The 19,649-nt window shown below is 40.1% G+C and overlaps 1 protein-coding gene across 1 annotated transcript in view; it reads left to right on the top strand.

Moving 5' to 3' along the window:
• LOC127356372 (netrin-1-like) overlaps positions 1-19,649 on the top strand; it is a 44,024-nt gene that overhangs the window by 6,556 nt on the left and 17,819 nt on the right. The window contains exon 3 of the mRNA XM_051388057.1: positions 19,184-19,372. Within this exon, the coding sequence (XP_051244017.1) occupies positions 19,184-19,372 (189 nt within the window). The remainder of the gene's footprint in view (positions 1-19,183; positions 19,373-19,649) is intronic.

Raw genomic sequence — 19,649 nt, 5'->3', positions numbered from 1 at the left:
GATATTTCTGGGATTGTTTCTGTTCTGTTGACTTCTGTTTTGATGGGTCTCATGTTTAAATGCATGTTCTTAACATATTGTATAATACAGTAATGAAAACAGGCTGCATTTGCAAAAGTAATGTAACCAATAACGTTCAGTTATCAGAGGATGAATAAAGAAGCAAAGTAGTTTAGTGATGAGACAGACTTGGTTCAAGAAGAAGAACACCTTGGTTCAACACCTTTGACAGCATGTGTCATGAAGCACGCATGAGTCTTCATCAGCTCCTCAGGTTCTGACTTTTGACTACGCTCTGGTAGGCAAAGAGAAATGTAGAGATGAATTTAAGCATGAAAAACACAAATTTGTCGACATCCAGTAGTAAACATTTAAAGAAGACTTTGGTCGTGCAAGAAATAAAAACCCGGCTGAAAGGAACGTATTACTGAATGAGAGAAAACACAAAAATGAAAACAAATAAATGTGATTGTAAGCCTCTTGTTCTTGATGTGGGCTGTTTGTTTGGGTCCTCATTAGTGATTACAGGGGTAACAGTCATTTCCCCCGAGGTCCACAACAACCCTTAACAACATTACAATCTTCAGATGTGCTGTGCAAGTAGTCTAAATAAGACCAAGACCTGGGCGCAACACTACAAATTGCATCTCATAAAGATTACATGGAAATAGTAGTTGAAGTAATAAGAAGAAAATAAGAATGAACACAAGTATGTGGAGGAAAAATATATTAGGTGAAAAGAAACACAAACTCTGGAGTGGTTAAGAGTAAACAGGTGTGTTGCAGGTTAGGAGACATACAGGAACTTTTTCGGCATTACAGCAGCATGAAAAGCCCCTTGAAAATCCAGCAGAGTGCCGTGTAGATGGACTGACGAGTTTCAGTCATCCAGAACATGTCCATGCTTGAGCACAGCTCGGGGGCGCTGGAGAGGAAAAATCAAAAGGTTTGACCAATGGGAGTTCAGAGAAAGTAATGGCAGGAGATAGTGACCCTAAAGCATAACAATATTAAAACCAATGCGTTTCAATCAATAAAAATCTAATCTAATTATCCTTGTGTGTTTTTCTTATGAGCATGAAGAAAGTATCTAACAATGTCAGCAAAACTGAGTCTCTATAACAATCAGGAGTCGCGTGACAACTTCCTCTGGAGACAAACTGACCTAAACCAGCAACAGAAAACTGGAGATGGACTTTTTGGAAAATGTGACAGGAACCATTGTCAGTGACAGGGACTGAGGCAAACTTTGTTGTTACTAACAATTCTGCAAATCAGTCACAGGGAAATTGCTCAAGATTTGCAAGGGCTGCACTCTCACGTTCATAAAAAAGGACTGGACTTTTGTTTTTGCATCAAGTTTGAGACACTTTAAAAGACTGTGCTGGTAGTCTTGCATGTTTTAGTCAATAAACAAATCAGCTTTGCTTTGCATTACTACTGACTACTTTCCAAAGCATACACAATTAAACGTTGAAATATTCTTTTCTGTCTCTAAGTTTTATCTTTGTGTACTACTGCAGTTCTATGAAGATTGAAATGAGATTTGAGTGCAGAAAAATAACCAAATTCACAATACTTTGTTCAATATATATTGATTATTTGTTTTGTCTCGTATGTATATATCTAATAATTTTCAGTCTCTCACAAAATAGTGTTGAAAATTGTGATGATTCTGCCCAAACTGCTTCTGTAGTTGCTGCTCTCCTCTTGCTCTTTGCTTTCTTAGGCTTCTTATTTTTACTTTTCAATTACTGTAACCTTAACAGAGTGGTAGATGCCTGGATGGTTGTTAATCTACGGTATGTTTTAGAAAAGTGAGAGCAATGATAAAAAGACAATTGGCAGTGAATGGGGTAAAAACATGCATAAAGCACAGTATAAAAACATGACAACTAGACATGACTTCAACATAGGAGATGTAAAAGGGATTCTTGTATACAGGTCACCTAGCTATGTACTGACATACCAAAAAGCTGTGCTCAGTGGGACTACATTTCTGCGATGTTGTTCACACACTAACAGCGATAACTGCGGGCGTAGTTTTGGGACATATCCTAAAACATCCTTTAACTCTGTCACAATTACAAACGGAGAACAATACTTCTGAAATTGGCCTTTACTGTGTCGCCTCCAGTCTTTCTTGCAACATAAGCCTATGTGACTTTAGTAAGTGGTTTCTCTGTATACAACCAAACCATAAAACAAAGAGATGTATTTGGGGGATCTTAAAAAAAAAAAAAATCTATGCTCTGCTACAAGCCAGTGTCCTCTGGGTAAAGGCTGCATGTTTTGAGGATTTTGTTTTGTTGAGCTCATAATTCAAGACAGACATGATGGTTTGAGCCAGAAAGGTTTCACACAGGCTTTTAAGAGCACACTGAAAAATCTTGTTCTGTTATGTTGTGGACGGCGGTTTGGAGAGGTGACTCAATGTTATGAGAGGAGTATGTTAGCTTTGATTTAATGTTCGGATCCTTCATGCATGGGCTGTTGGATATCATGGCATGAATGTTGACCAGTAGGGAACATATACAGAACACAGTGGGTTTATTGGACATATACAGATTATTGTGTTTAACATTTGAAAGGTGATAACTCTATCAGCCATGATTACCAACTGTAACAATGATGCACGCGTCATCATAAGGGATGTACACTAATACAAATACCTTACTCGTCAAAATGTGAACAAATAGGCGATTCCTAAAAAAAAAAACATGATCGGACCAGTATTATAACAAGATGTTTTCACATTATAAATGTTATCATGTTATAAGGTTTCTATTATACCAAGAAAAATAGTATATTGTTTAGAAACATTTCTTGTTAGAAGATTGTATGTAGTAAAAAACATAGACATTTCTTGTTATAACAATAGATATATAAATATACATCTACATATTTTTACCGGATTTGATGTTCAGTGCAGGATACATCCTTACATCACATTTCAGAGTTCACAGTTTATCTCTTTATACGACTTGAAAATAGTCGGTAAACTGATTATTTGAAGTTGGGGACTGTCTTAAAAGTGCATTTAATTTGGCCAAATTGGACCTTTTCAGATTTTTACCAATAAATTCAAATTTTTAAAAAATTAGTTACACTTCACACAACAAAATGTATTTTCTTATTTCATTTGGTCCTCCTAATGATGCATGCACATGCACACTTTGCACACAAATTATGAGATATGACCCAATGAGAAAACCTTTATCTAAAATAGGTCATTAACCGTACAACATTGTTGTTGTAATGTTATTTTATATATTTGTGAGCAGAATACACACAGAAAATGAAGCAATATAGACTTTTTTCAACTATGGTATAAATCGAATATAGATATTTTTGTGATATTAACAGATACAGATACAGAATGTAGCTTTGTGTTACACCCCTAGTCACTACTGATGAATTTATTCAGTGAGTTGAGTGGGCTAATATGAACTGTGACTGTAAAAGGGCAAGGCTATTATTTGGGCTCTGTTTCATTGACATTCATTTCATTTGTCTGTGCACACTTAAACACAACAGACAACATCTTATGATGCAGTAAGTGGATCTCAAATGACTGGGACAGTTCAAATTGTTTGTTTTCTTGGCTGTTTGTTTTAGTTTGTTCATGGGTTTCCTTGTTGTTCACTGATTCAAGATGAAAAAGATGCACATGTTTGTGTGTATGTGTGGATGCTCTACTCTTTGTGTCCACTGTCTATCTACATGGAGCTGACTGCTGGGGCTTGCAGGGTGGCATCAGGACCACCTAGTGCGTGCACATCGAGCCCCTTTGAGGCGCTAAAGCAGGGCAGGCTGGGAATGATTAATGGGGCAGTGGAGTGACACGCTCCGCAGCTCAGCTTCAGACCCCCAGCCAGCTCCCCTGCTGCGCTGCCACCCGACACAGCCAGCTCAGTGACAGCGTCGTTTGTACGCCCACACACAACACACTTCCTCAGTGTCACTTACCCGACTCACCCCCTGTGCCACTTCCCCCTCTCCCCCCAGAAAGCATTAAGGAACTCTGCAGTGGAGGCATAAGCTCCTTTGGTTGGTACCATCCTCCCTGCTGCGCTGTCGACACAGGGGTCTTTTTACTGGAACACAAAGGCAACAACTGACAACTGGATCAATTATAGTTGAATAAAGTCTTGATCCTTATTAGAATGACACTTACAGTAAGTCTTCAGGGGCTTTTCCTATAGTCTTAGGGGAATAGTTTGGAGCCCTAACATGTAAACTAAATGAGACTGCTGTTTAAAAGCCCAGTGTGTAAGATTTAGTGGCATCTAGTTGCAACCTACGGAATAACTACATTGGCCGTGAAACTCGCAATAAACATGAAAGTCCCTATCTAGAGCTAGTGTTGGCTTTGTCCATTTTAGGCTATTGTAGAAAAATGGCGGTTCAACAGCGTAGACTCGCTCCCTCCGTAGATAAAAACTGCTCATTCTAAGGTAACAAAACATAAAGATCCCTATATTCAAGTGAATATATACACTGATGAAAACATACCTATGAATATTATATTTCATTTCTGGCAATAGATCCTCCTAAATGTTACACACTGGACCTTTAATACTCCACCGAGGATCAGGAATGTGAGCCACTAATTACTCCGCTCCGCTTTTCATTAACCGCCACTTATCTCCAGAACACTCTAAAACAAACAAAGTGTAGACATAATAAGCCTGCCTTGAAAAGGAAATGGAGATGTTGGTTCCAGTTTCATATTTATTTTTCCATATAACTTCAATGTGAGGCTGTCCAAGAGTCTCTGTTGCTCCATAATGGATTTCTACATCCTCCTGTGCTCTGCCTCCATCTTCACATACCCCAGTGACCAATTCTTCTCTCAGAGAGAATGAGGAACCACTTATTGGATTTGAGGGGATATCCAGCAGGATAGATAGAGGAGAGGAGAACACACTGGCTACCAGACACCGGTCTCCACATGACTATAAATATCCCAGGGTTCCAAATCTGCTCAAAGGGGGGAAAACCTGGGGATTCATCAATTGCAATCCTCCCTCTGCGCACTGTGTGTTTGAGTGTATGTGATTGAGGCAGATCTCTTGGTCAGACTAGGAGCAAAGGCAGAGGATTAAGTTGCCTTCCAGTCTTCCATAATTCTTCCAGTCTGAGTGGGCACGTATAGACAGAGCAGGCCGCCTGCTCCCATCTTCTTCTCATCTCTTGTCCTAGTCACCTGAGCTACTGTGGAGCAGATGGCTCACAACCCCTTTACATGCTCACACCAAACAGTAGAGAGTCACTTCCTTCCTCTCCTGATCGCCAAAGCCCTGAGACATACATCAGACGGTTTCCTCCCTTCTCTGCCTGCAGGAAAACCTCAGGCGCTGAGAGTGTGATGTAAACTCAGGCAACATGGAGCAGCTCATAGCATGCATACATGTGTATGTGTGTGAAAATGTGCCATGTGGTTTATTTACACAGATAGTGAGGCTCAATTTCTTGTGATAGCAAGTCAGAGATAACAAGTTGTATCTGGTTCCCACTTAGGCAGGCAGCTGGGGAAATAAATTACCTCAGAGCAGTGAGCCCAAAGACCATGTTAGATTACCCTGTACAACAACCTTGGAGTGCCTGGGCTCTGTTATAGCGGGTTTTTATGTCCTGGAGTGACAGGAATCTGAAAATACCTAAACAACAGACCTGTTACACTGAGTAGAGGACAGGAAAAGATACAAAGGTGCCTGCAAGGCATCCTGGTTGATTTTGCGACATCCATGGTAACTGGTGGCAACAGCAAATGGTTTACTACTACACTCAACACTTCTAGAGCAAAAATACAACAAAAGAGCAAGATGAATCTGTTTACAGTGCAGTCAAACAAACAATTGGCATAAGGAGTTTTCCACACAACAACAGAGCGGCAACAGTGCAGTAGTAGGAGTTGGTTTCATTGCCTTGGTTTCACTGCTCACTGTGGCTGCTCATTCTTGTTCCATTACTCCCATCATTTAAAAGTGATCCACTGACTAAAAATGTCAAAATTGGTGAACTAGTTACAGTCAGCGCAAATGTCAGTGACTAATACATTGAGTTTTTTGTGAGTGCTTCACAATTAACCTCACCCTGTGTTTTGCCAGTTGAATACTTATAATGTAAAACCGTAGAAGTAGAAAATGTTTGGTTAGCATTAGCAGTAACTTAATACCGGCTCTGATAAGGCGTTACTATAGAGTAAACAGTGAATCTGTTATCAATGAGATAAAATAACAAAAAGTAATGCTGGATTGCTTGCTGCATCATTTCCTGCCAACCACTCCTGAAGGCAATTTGAATTCAGTGCAGGAATGGCGGACTCTGCCACTAACAATAAAAACTACATATAAAGGTCAACAGAATGTAAATGCATTGAATGGCTATTGTGAAAACATTGCTAACCATGAACTCTTGATGATTATAACTTAAAAGGGGTTCTGCAGCAATTTAGTATTTTACTTCCATTAAGCTCGCAGAATTGCGTGTGACAAATTAAAGAATGGTCATAATGTATGCTTTTGGTCGCTAAATGCTGGATACAAAAATTATTTTTAGTGCCCCTTTAAACAGTACACAGTACACACTATCATGAATGAACTGCACCAGTCCAAACATCTGTGTCGGATGGTCTTCATTAATCTGAGGTTCATAGCATAGCATTTATTTTACTCATTACTACTGTAGTTTAAGGTTCACTGGGTTCCTGCTAAGATCACCAACAGTTGGCGTGCTTCAGGAAGAACCAACCCTTTTCCTCTTCATCTCATTACCATGTCCTGGAAGACACCTAGCAACCAGAACAAACTTTGGGATAAAAAATGAACACAGTAGTAAGAAAACCTTTACAATGACCTCTCAGTGTTTCCACAAAAACAATCATTAACCATTAATTCCCTAACATTTTCCTTCCTATACAGAGACAATGTGACTACAATGTTCAGGCTGTGGCCTTTTTCCTTAAGGTTTCCTGAAGTCATATTATGAGTTGAACACTTGCTTGAGTAGAGAGCACACACCATATTACTGCAAGGACTCAGTCAGTGTCTCTATGAACTAAAAAAAAAAAGAAGAAAATAACTGCACTTGAAATTAATGTTTGAGCAGTGAGTTATAGGGTTAAATGTTTTGATGCAATCTAAAAACACACGCGGGAGAGATATTTTTGACATGGGGATGTGGCTTGTTATAAATAGGCCCGTGGAGAAAAGGGGAGAAAAGCACAATAAACATGCCACAAGAACGATGGATTGTCACCTCGGCTTTATGATTTACAACCTAGTGGCTTCCTGCCTCCATCTCCCTTATTCCCTCTGCACAGGGGAACACAGCGGAGAATGCACGTGCCAGAGTGTTAAAATAACCTCCCTGCTCTGTGGGGAAGATTTGGACCTCAGCCTAACACTGGCCAGCAAAGTCCCACAGCAACCTGGCCCTGTTTAGATGTTTCATACAGGTTTAGTCTGGAGAACGTCCCCTCTGACCACAAGCTCAATTATGCTGCATTCAGGTTTACTGTAAATACAAGCTCCCAACTGGAGAAAACTATTCAGGTCAGCCTCAAGTTGGTGATTATGGTTAGGATAAGTGGGTGATTTTCAGATGTCTCCCAATTGTATCAACACTCAAACCAAAACCCCTATTATCCAAATTACTCATAAGACACAAGGAGTAAGGATTTTACAGTAATTTAGACAATTTGGTTCAAAGGGTAGAATAGGCACAGAAACAATATGGTGCCACTAAAGACTGCATTACTCACAAATTTTATGCTACATCTGTCATCTGTCATACCGCTTTTTTAACCAACTAAACTTGTGAGTAAACTTAAGGATCCTGGCAACCAGAGACAATGTTCCTAAACTAACGAGTCTTGAATACAGCCTAGTGAACTCCATATTAGGTGGGATAAATGAAAATGTATGTAAATAATTTGATAGCTATGTGGATGAAACACTGTGCATTAAGAAAATACTTTAAAACAGTGGTTCCCAGCCAGTTGCACTTGTACCAAGCCCCCATGAAGCTCTGGCCTTTAAAGCCAATTTCACAACCAGGCACAAAAAGGCTTTTTTCTCAATAAGCTTACAGGGTGAAAGAAGCAGCTGTAAAACGGTGGATACATTTTTTTCTAAATGTAACAAGTAAACAACTGACACAACTTAAAAGTACCTAAAATATTGAATAAAAGGTCACACTCACAATAGTTAAAAGTATTGCATATACAGTTCAAATGGTTAGCTAAAAGAATGATTAAATGGTTAAAATAGATAAAAGAAAGGGGTAAACAGTTTAAGTAAGGTTAAAAAAAGGACTGTAAGGTACGTCTGAAAAAGAAAGATCGAACCACTGCTTTAAAGCCTGTTTGTATCCATTAAGTACACCTATCCAAATACAGTAAAAACTTTTAAAACTTTTTCCTTTAGAAACAGAACAGAGGGAACAGAATCTGCTTATCGAGCTTGATGACCGTGGACCTTTTCATCACCTCTCCCATAAACTTGAGGAAATAAACTTGAGGAAGGAAAGGATCAGCGCTCCAGTCAGCCTGTTTCCACACCTACACTGTGGGAGCAAACCAGTTCATCAAGGAAAATATACAAGGCATCAAACACAAACTCACAGATAACAGAAATTAATAGTAAGCTTTTATGAGATTATTACTCAAGAGAATATTTTAACAACAGTCACAGCAGGCATGTGTAATTGCTGACGGAGCTGTATGTCTGGTTGTGCGCACACACACACCAGACACATAAAGAGGAAGTATTCCCCAGTCAACGCCCCAAGCTCCTGCCAACCAGTGACAGCAGGATGTTCCTCCACAAATCCATCAGCTTTATGCTTTAATTGGTCATTTTAAGTCTAGTGGTCGCCCAGGAAACAAACCTCACATCTGATAAAGTGACTCAATTCAAGATTTGGCTAAATGTAACATTTAAACACACAACCTCTGCTGTGGTGTAAAAGGATCAGGTGTAAGCGAGGCTCTGAGAACAGGCCCAGACATCTGAAGAAAAGCTAAATAAAAAAGCTAATAGCCGACACTAATATACATGCTCTTCTTTCCCCCTCTTCTTTGTGTCCCTCTTTGTCCCATTTGCTGCTATTTCTTCCCATTTTTTTTCATGCCATTGCTGCTTTAGTTCAGAGTATAGAAAGACAAAACAAATGGGTGATAGAAAACGAGTGACATGCAACAAAGATCCCAGGCGAGATTGTTGCAATTACATGGCATACGTTCCAGCAAACTGAACCAGCAGTACGCCCACTCCCGCCTCCCCTGGACAGCTCCCAACCCTCCAACAAGAGGATAAATGGGCTGAGATATGCCGGCCATTATGCATTATTATTCATAAGAGAGGGTGTGTTATCATTGGCACCACCTAGCAGCGGCTGTTTAGAACTTGGAGTGAATAACTCTGGTCATTACTGATTGCACAATTACAAAATGTTGCTGCTACAAAATGTCAGCTCTATTTTCCTGTGTGTAAAAGGGGTCATGGTTCAGATCACTCAGGGCTCACATACTGCATAGGGGTTGTGACATGTTTCACTTCCTACAAATGCAGTACATTGTGAATGTGAGGGCATCTAATATGTATGCAATACACAGCAATTCTCAGAGCAGATATAGTTGGTGTTATTTAGGGTATACGGTCAATGCAGATCAACCTGCTGTCATTAAAGCCTGTTTGAACTACTGTTGTCGTCACCGTCACCACTAACAGGTCATTAATAAGACCCACACACGTTATTACCACCTAATCTTAAATTACTTTGGCTAATGGTACATTGCGTAAGCTGATGTCACATTGCATTACCTAATGACATAAGGTATACTGTACCGAGAAGGAGTCTGGAGTGCTACTTTGGCCAGGCTGACTTGGGTGGCTGTTTATGTTGAGGCAGTGCATTCCCCGTTCGCCAGGCAACCAAACGGTTTACGAGCAGTTACTCACACAAAAGCACGGGGCGGGCTGATTGCTCAGCTAATTGATCTCCACCAGAGATCACAGAGCTGCACTCGTAAAGAAAGGGAACGCCTCCCATGACATCACCGCTTGCTACACGGTGAGACAAGGCGCACAAGTCAGGGGGAGAGACTCATTCCCACACTGAGGGAAGCAGTCTGCAGAGAGGAGAGACAAAGTGTCACGTGGAAAGCACACATTCACACATAGACACACACACACACACACACACACACACACATACACACACACACACACACACACATACACACATATGCTACAACAATCGACAGTTACAACAAGCATTAGGCAGAGTACTCTGCTACTTGTCCCGAGAGGTTGGTGGCATAAAAACAACCTTATTAGACCTCAAAAACACAAACTAACATACCCATGAGCTGCAAAGCCTGGGCAATGTTTGTAATTCCATATTACTTACAGTGTAGTGCTGGCAGTACCATCTTAAAGGATGTTTCCAACCAAAATGTTAACTATTCTTAATATCTATCTATCTATCTATCTATCTATCTATCTATCTATCTATCTATCTATCTATCTATCTATCTATCTGTATGGGGAAATTCCTGGGAGGTCAGAGGTCAGACTTATCTACAGAAGCTCCCACGGAGCTGATAGGTATTTATTGTCTTCCTCAAGGACCCAACACAAGGGCTTGAACTCAGGTTGTCCGGTTAAGGAGGTCTCACTAAACACTATAGCACCCTGATGCCCAGGATGCAGGAGACAAATCATGTGTAGTGGAATCCAACCATCATTTACATTTATAGATATTACTAAATTATTCCCAATTCAGTTGTTGTGACAAAGAGCTGCTTGGATTGCAATCAGAGGCAATGATTTTTGAACAAAGCACTACATTTATCTGTCGGGGTTCACATCCACGCTCTCATCTGTGGGATCTATTTCTATATTAAACCAGCCCATGATCTTTCCCTAAATGCTGCCAGTACCAATGGGGGGGCGGGGAATACTTGCCAGATACATTAATTAACAACATTTCCCCATTATGTTGATATGAAACGTTATCCAGTCTGCAATACAATTCTTTCAAAATGCATTTGCTGTTGCAAATTAGTTTTATATAAACACAATTTCTAGGAGACAGAGTTATATTTTATTTTTGTTGGAGCTGCCATATCCTTGTTGTGTTTAAAGACATTTACAAGAGCATACAGGTCTCTGGTAAAATGTTTGATAATGATCTGCACATTAATGAATATATTTTTCCTTGTTTTACAACCAAACCCTTATGTAATAGTAATAATAGAACTGGTATAGTACATAACAGTGAGCTGCAAAAAAGCTTCATGAACAAGATCTTTCATGTCATAAAATTCTAGTTATCCTACCCTACCTTAAGATTTCTATCTGATATGGCAAGAAAATTGATAAGATCAGTTTATAGCTACACTAAGGCTAGAACTGGACAAACAGAGTGAGCAACAGGTTTTTACACAGACACAGGAACGTGCTCAGACCTGGGTGAAGTAGAAAGAGTGAGATGGCTTTAGATAGCCTTTCATCATGGGGATAAGTCAATTCATTAGCTCAGCTTATACCTTTTCATCTCTTATCTGGTCTCAGGCACAAAGTGCACTCTTGTGTGGTTTGGCAGCTCCTTAGAGGTGAAAGGTGAGCTGAGTGATGGGTCATTATGTTTCTCTGTGTGCTGTTATGGTAGCAGAGCAGACACAACTCCCCACAGGGAACAGAGGTGTTGCTGCCAAATTGACCATGATGGCATCATTAGATTGATAGCATCTGTCCTAATACAACCAGGCAGATGCAGCTAAGCTGCCCTGTTAGCCTCTGCCCTTGATATCAGCTCTGGAGTGGACAGCAGTAATGGATGCTGTCAGAAAAAATCAATGTGTTGTCATATAAAGTTTTCTGAAAGGATGTTTTGAAGCCTTAAAGTTTGTGGTTGCTGCTGGCTGCATCTGGTCAGTTGTTACTAGCCAAAAAGATGCAAATAGGCAGAGGTTGACAAAATTGCATCACTATCATACATCAAGCTTGATTCATTGCTGGACTCAAGCCAGAACAACATGTCCATGGATTGACACACTAGCCCTAAACAAGCCAGAGTGCTGCTAACAGGAGCAGAGTTTCATCCCAAATCTGCTCTCCCAATACTTAGCTCAATCACCTTTAGTGCCAGAGATCAGCTCAGAGTGCTGATTGTCTGCAATCAACCTGAGTGGGCTGGCCACCTGGGTGGGCAATGTGCTGGAGCCTGAAACAAATGCGATGGATCTAAGGGATCAATCAGTCATGTCCAAATGAAATAAAAATTGATTTTTGCTAAGAAATTAGTATATATATGTACTGTATATATGTGGTGTTTGCTTAGCTTGTGTATTCAAATTTTTATTTTTTAAATAAGTTTTATTGATTTTTTTTGCCATGATAGCACCCCCTACATGTGTGTTCACCAGTGGGTGGGACTTTTTGATTCTGGCTGACTATTCGTAAACTGGTGATTAGATTGGTATCTGTGTCGGCAGCACTAAAAATAGTTCATACTTTAATTCCGATGGCCTCACAGGTGGTAGCTTCAACTTTTCGAGTCAACTTTTCGAGTTACAACAAACGTACACTGGGTCCTCCCAAATGTCCACTTTTGCAACACTGACATTAAGATCCTTTGAACTGCAAATATTAAACACATCTTGTAGGTTATTAACGTTTGTAGGTTATACAATCTGTGACATGCTCTAGTCACGAAGGTTGACAGCCATCTCTTAGCAACGCCAGCCCTCAAATGTCAGTTAATGGGAAACACCCACTGAGAGGCTTGAAGTTTCAAGACCACAAATAAATGTTTCTTGAGAAAAACCTGCAGATTCATTCATTCATACAAACTTCTCGTGAAAGAAAACTTGACTTTCTTGTCTTTCAGCAGGGAAGTTTGTGTTTTTTCTGTTTTTTGTAAGCTACCATCTAGTGGCCATTAAAAGAACTGCACCTAAAAGCACCTGTAGATTGGCTTTAACTTTCACTTGTTATTCACTTGCTGTTTGACAGGCCATAAAGTAAAAGCTGGTTAGTGTAGCTGCAGGGCTGCAGGATCACCATATACAGTTTTCGTCAGTAATAACTACTATACTACTACTACTGTAATAACTTAACGATTTTTGGAGGTTTTCATTCCAACTAAAGACTTTAGAGAATCTGATTTTCATGATTACCTTCAGCCAGAAAGAAGGAACCATTACTTGATGCAGTGTGATGTTTGATGGTCGCCTGTTCCTGTGCTAGAGGGACAACAGAAGAAGTCTGAAACACTCTGATGGAATGACGTGATAGAAATTTCTACAAAAGCCCACAAAGCTCAGCTCGTCAGCACGGAGGCAGGTGCTGCAAAGTGAACCCAGTATTCTCATTTTTCAAACATCCTCCAACCTCTAATGTGTGTCTCATTAAAATCATCACATACACTTACTCCTCATGTTCCCACTCTGTTGTTTGTCTTTGCCATGCCATCTCTCTTTTAACTTGATCAAAGAAGGTCTTTAAATCATTCACATATTGGCACACGTTTTGATGCTTTATTTGTTTACGTGACACCAAGGTGACGGGGGTTGTTATTGATGAAGCAGTCCTCAAAGGTCATTGCGTAAACCTGCTCCGTCCTGTGCGAGATAGAAATCTCCCTGTAACAGCTCCAATTCTTTTTCTTTCACTGTTTACATTCTTTGCCTCGAGTGAAATCATCAAACACAGTCCGGAAACTTGTAAAAGGATTCATCATCTGGAGAGCTTGTTGTAGAAGTCCTTTGTTGTTGTCTTCGCCCTCATCAAAATCACAGCTGCTGCAGTGATGTGTGATCGAAATATTTATTATGGGAAACGTGCGTCTTGGTGGAAGCAGGCCTAGAAGCAGCTGAGGGTGACGGATCGTAGCACTCGCTTTTTATGTTTGTGCATTACCGAGTCAAACGTGCTACATCAGAGAAAGTCCACGAATGCCGTGTGACAGAAATGCTTATTTGTGTTTGAGTGTTGGCCTCAATAAAGATGGGTCTCTGTGCACCCTTTTAGAGCCATGGCAGCTGATACCACTTTTCTATAAAACTCCATTTATGACAGTGATTTATTGAACCTTCACAGCGGAACTCATTTATGATTTACTTCCAGCTTTCCAGTATTATAATGATATATTTGTGCCATCTATTTTTATGGAATATGATGTGAGCAGCGACTCTCAGTGATGTCTTTATAATCCCAAGAAGGAATACTCCCAGAAAATAAAACATAATCACCGACTTAATCATTGCCTGTTCAGCGTCCTCAACCCTCATCCTCCCGAGTCATCACATACTGCAGCTTGGTCAGATCAAACTTCAAAATCTGACGCTGTAGGTATCGCTCTGGTGTCATTTCTGGACGCAACCACCATCAAAGTCAGGTCACGTAGAATAAAGAGAGAGGAAATCGGCATTTTGAGGTGGTTGGCTCAAACAAACACAGGACTTTAACCCAGGTTACTGACAATTTGTGGGCTGTAATCCAAAGCATTAGTTGTTTTTTTTTCAAATACAGCAAAATAAAAAAGTGCATTTCCACTTCATGGAAATTAATTAACACTTTTGACACTTCTGCAACATCACCCACATATACAATACAGCTGTTATATAAGCATTGCGTAATCTCTATATGCTTTGCATTGAGCCCTTGGAATCAAGTATATTTAATGCAAGTGTGTGTGTATGAGAGCTCAGGCAGTTAGGCCCACGTGTAGTAGCACTCTAAACAAAGTATGTCCCCCTTAAAGAAACACACAATAGTGTCTAACCCATAGAGACAAACACACATGTACAGTTTGTATATTTCTGTATGTGTTAATGTGTCTCTGAAAAATCTTACCACTAAACCAACTGTTGAATGAAAATATGGCTCTGTAATCTTTTAAGGGCCAAGTGTTGTCTTTTCCTCAGATTACAGGCTGTGATGAACTCTGTTTGATCTGGCACACGTCGTCAGCTCATGATATGAGTGACTGTACAGGATTATACACAGTGAGAGAGGAGTCGGTCCTGAGTAAACAATAATTGTGCTGGAATTCAATCTTTCTCCGTCTCTGAAGAAGCGATGCATTCTTTTCAATGCTGATCAAACCTGGCCTCCAGCCTCTTTCTCTCTTTCTCTCTCTCTCACACACACACACACACACACACACACACACACACACACACACACACACACACACACACACAATGTATGGTTAAACATCTGACACCTGTTGATAGGGTTGGTACATTTCTGCTGCTGCGGCACTGAATTACTCAAATCATCCATAACCAAATTTCATTAAAGATCATCATGTACAGACGTTTGATTGTTTCTGAAGTGTGCTCTCCTCTGTAGACGGAGCGAAAAACCGCCTCCACCAAGCTGTGGGATGCGTAATTTTCATCCAGTATGCACACCCACCACGAGCGCTTCCTTCGCTAAGCCTGATAGATGGCACTTGAACATAAATAGATTGGAATAGCATAGCTCTAAGTAGGCCCTTGAAACCAAATGAAAGCAGACCCAGAAAAGACATCTTGTTACTCTGAATGTCCAGCACAAAATCACAGTGAGCAGCTAATTTGCAGTAACCACTTCTTTATAAACTTATATTTGGAATTTCATTTCTGCTTTAAGCTAGAAAAGTTAACAAATTAGAAAAAACAGAAATACATTTAAAATGGAAAATACATACAAGTCTGCTGTAACACCTGAACACTATGGTTGCAATTTATTGTGTGGACTATTTAGTAAGTGAGTAAATAAGGCTAAACAGATAACTAAACATAATTGAAACAGATAGCTAAGAGTAATGGTTGAACAGTTAAAAAAAATAGCTAGACTATATAGATATTGGAGGGGTTTGTGATGCTCAGAAAAAAAGTATTTACCATTTTACAGCTGCTCCTTTTTCAGTGATTGTATATTGGAAAACTTCTGGGCCAGTGTGCATCATGGGATGACAGCAGAAGTTGCAATACCCCATGCAGCCGCTACGCCAAAATTGCATTAACGCCCAGCGCCGCTCTAGCTTCTGCCACTAGTAAATGCCAACCTGACCAAACCAATCTCTACACTGACTGGATGAAAACAAAAACATTGGGACAAAATTAACTTTTATACAGTTGACAGTATCAAATAGCACCCAGTTTAATTTTACTTTTTACTTTACTTAAATGAATAAGTTTGGGACATTACTAGCGGTGTTGATGAAGGAGTACTTGAGTTAACCTGACGAGGCTTCATTTAGTGATTTCACGTACATATATGAGCATCAGCAGTACATATCGTCTTACTTTGAGCAGTGTCTCTACACACACAGGACACAAACTGTTGAGGAATAAAACCAGAAAGGGTTACCACTGCCCTGGCTTTTCAATGGTGCATATATTCAGTTACTTGGCAAACGTGCAACAGATGTTGTGAGTAGCATTTAGAGCCTGTTGCTCTAAACATGGCTTATCAGCGCTCAAGCTATTGTCACTGCTGGACAACTACTGCAGTGACTGTGGGAGCAGAGTGGGGATGTGTGGATGAGATAGCGCAGCGTTCATTAGAAGGGCCTGGGGACAGCTGTGGAGATAGCGCTTATTAGTCTCATGATGCTGTCACACACACACACATACATACAGAATAAAGGACGTATTTTTACCTTTGAGAAACACCAGTGTGCAAAGAGTTTCTCCCAGAGAATCACTAACTTCATGTTTGTCTCTGCTGGAAAAAAGAAACCAATTATGATTTATAGCCTGCTTTTGGTTTTTTGTCTTTGGCTGTTTTTAAAAAAAAGTAATTGTGTTCTTTGAAGTGACTGCAGTGTTACAACAAACACATCTGTCTCTGAATATTTTGGAAGATGAAAGTACAGTACCAGCATTGGCTTTCTTCAGTACCGAAAACTAAGAGCATTCCATTTCCTCTTAATGAAAAAAACCCTGTTGCATTTTCCCTCACACTTCCCTTAAGTGGAGATAACATCTGGGATAAGAGAGCAGTAAAGAGTAAGAGGGAAAGGGAGGAGTGTGTGTGTGTGTGTGTGTGTGTGTGTGTGTGTGTGTGTGTGTGTGTGTGTGTGTGTGTGTGTGTGTGTGTGTGTGTGTGTTCTTCAAAGCTTTGTGTAGTGTGTGTGTTGGATCACCCTGGGGAGGGAAGTGAGGGAGATAAGCCTGTGACAGCTGCCAAACACCTCTGTGTGGTTTTTTTTGTGTGTGTGTCTGTGTGTGTGTGTGTGTGTGTGTGTGTGTGTGTGTGTGTGTGTGTGTGTGTGTGTGTGTGTGTACGTCTGGGCCCCCCATTCAGGAGGAGTGTTTCTGAATCCCAACCACCTGCCAGCTCTCGTCCCTAATGGCAGGTGTGAGTTGGTTTGTACGTGATTCAGACCACTGATGAACGTGGAGCATATGTGACAGTCTTATCGCCTGCATCTCCCTGTAATAACATTAAGACGGGCGCATTGATGGAGAGATTAGTGAAATGTGAGGAAGTTTGAGGGCTGTTCATATGAATGGTACGTGCCTGACTCAGACTAATAAAAAAAGGAGAAACTTAAAAGTTAAAACCTCACTAACAGGAGGATGGTGACAGTATAAAATATGGAGGAGTTTTCTGTATAAGTAATTATCAAATAACAAATCACATCAATAAACTGTATAAAAAACAATAATTTGTGAAATAATTTAAGAATTATTTCACAAATTAACTCAATTAAGAAATGTTATGTCATCGGTCTCACTTAAGTTTCATTGGAGTTTGTTTTTATTTGATAACAGACATTTTATTTCAAAATGCTCTTTCTCAAATGCCAGCTTTAATCTCGTAATGACATCTTTTCCCAGTGTTTTCTTTTTTGCCACTTTTTATTTCCTAATGTCACTTTTCATGAATTTGTAAATCAATGAATTTGTGAAAAGTGATCCTCACCTGACCCCACATTTAACCAGTTAGCTCCTGTTAGCTAGAGCAACAGCAATGCAAAAGAAATTCTGAAAACAACCAACCAGTCTGCTTTAAATAAACACAGACACAATCACTAACCTGTCATTACATGTATGTAGCTTGAAAAGCCTGCACACACTTCCTCGCTCGCCAGCTGACCAGCTAGGTTTGCATCATGATGAAGACGCGGTACTATGAGCTTACATTTAGTTTATTCATAATTACTTTGACAATGTATTTACTCTAGTTTAACTGGCTACATTTGGTAGTAGTTGATCTGCTAACTTATGAGAAATACAAGCATGTGATTGGCTAAGAGATAAAAGGGCCGGGAAACCCACACTCTTAAAAAGTGACATGAAATATTAACAGAGTTTTGAAAACGGGCATTTTGAAATAAAAATGTCTATAATTAAACAAAAATTTACTCCAATAAAAATCTAATTTTAAAGATAAATGTCAAACGTTTTGTATTAGTGAGATGAGCTTAATACTGACCACTTTCACATTCCATCAGAGAAATCGTGCGTGAGGAATATGAACTTTGGGGTCAATATTAACGAGAGAAAATAGCAATGACAATAAATCACCAGCCTCAGTCTCAGATGTGTGGGAGAGCGGAAGAAAGTTTTCCTGCCTGACATCACCAGAGTTCAGAGGTTAAATTCACAAGCAGGTGGCCAAGCGAAAGAGCCTGAACCAGGACGTTTCTTTTAGAGGCTCCATTATTCTCAAGCCAGACCACGCCATCTGTTTCAATAACCTGTTGTCTTAATATGACAAACTCATGCCAGAGGATGGAGAGTTTGTCTTTCAAGTAAATGCATTTTCTCAGGATCTTATCCGACGGCATTTGGCTCTGCACCACAATTACAAATGGGAGGGTCTGTAAACAGTGTGTGTTGAGTTCATTGCTGTGAGATAACAAGCTCATATTTCCAAAATGTCAGCTTTTCAGGAGCTAAGAAAAACAGCACTGTTTTGCAGCTTGATGACAATGCATTTGGTTTCATGAGTCTAAGAGTTTGGACTTTCTCAACTGACAGGGGACTGTGTAACCATGCAACTGGAGTGAAAACATGAAAATCAGCAAAACTGGAGTTCATGGTTTTCACATGGGATTGTTTAAATTTGAGTACTGAGCGTATCATTTCACTTAAAGGCATTATGACTAGCTGATCTGTAAAATGTCAAAGTACAAGTTCAGTGTGTCTCTCTCTCTCTCACCCCAGCCTGCCACTGCAACCTGCACGCCCGACGCTGTCGTTTCAACATGGAGCTGTACAAACTGTCAGGCCGTCGAAGTGGCGGCGTCTGTCTCAACTGTCGTCACAACACAGCGGGACGCCATTGCCACTACTGCAAAGAGGGTTACTACCGGGACATGACCAAGTCCATCTCTCACCGGAGAGCTTGCAAAGGTAACAAGATGAGACAACGGTTGGATGTTTTAACATTATCTGTGCACACTCACCAGTGTTCTCACAGTGTACATTTTTGTTGGATAAAAGAATTGGCATTAGATTCAACACTTTCTTCTAAAGTCATGGTTGAGGTAATGTTTTGTACACTTGTTGAAGACTTTTTGGCTTGTGAGCCTTTATGGAAAAAGTAGAGTCTAGTTGGGGCCACATGTCAAGTAACCTGGTTTCTCTGTGTAACCTGGTTTTATTAAGTGCATGTGAACATGTATTGTAT

The sequence above is a fragment of the Dicentrarchus labrax genome, unplaced genomic scaffold, assembly GCF_905237075.1.
Source record: "Dicentrarchus labrax unplaced genomic scaffold, dlabrax2021, whole genome shotgun sequence".
NCBI lineage: Eukaryota > Metazoa > Chordata > Actinopteri > Moronidae > Dicentrarchus > Dicentrarchus labrax.
Note: the sequence above shows the minus strand (reverse complement) of the source record. Positions and strands in the feature narration are given on the sequence as shown.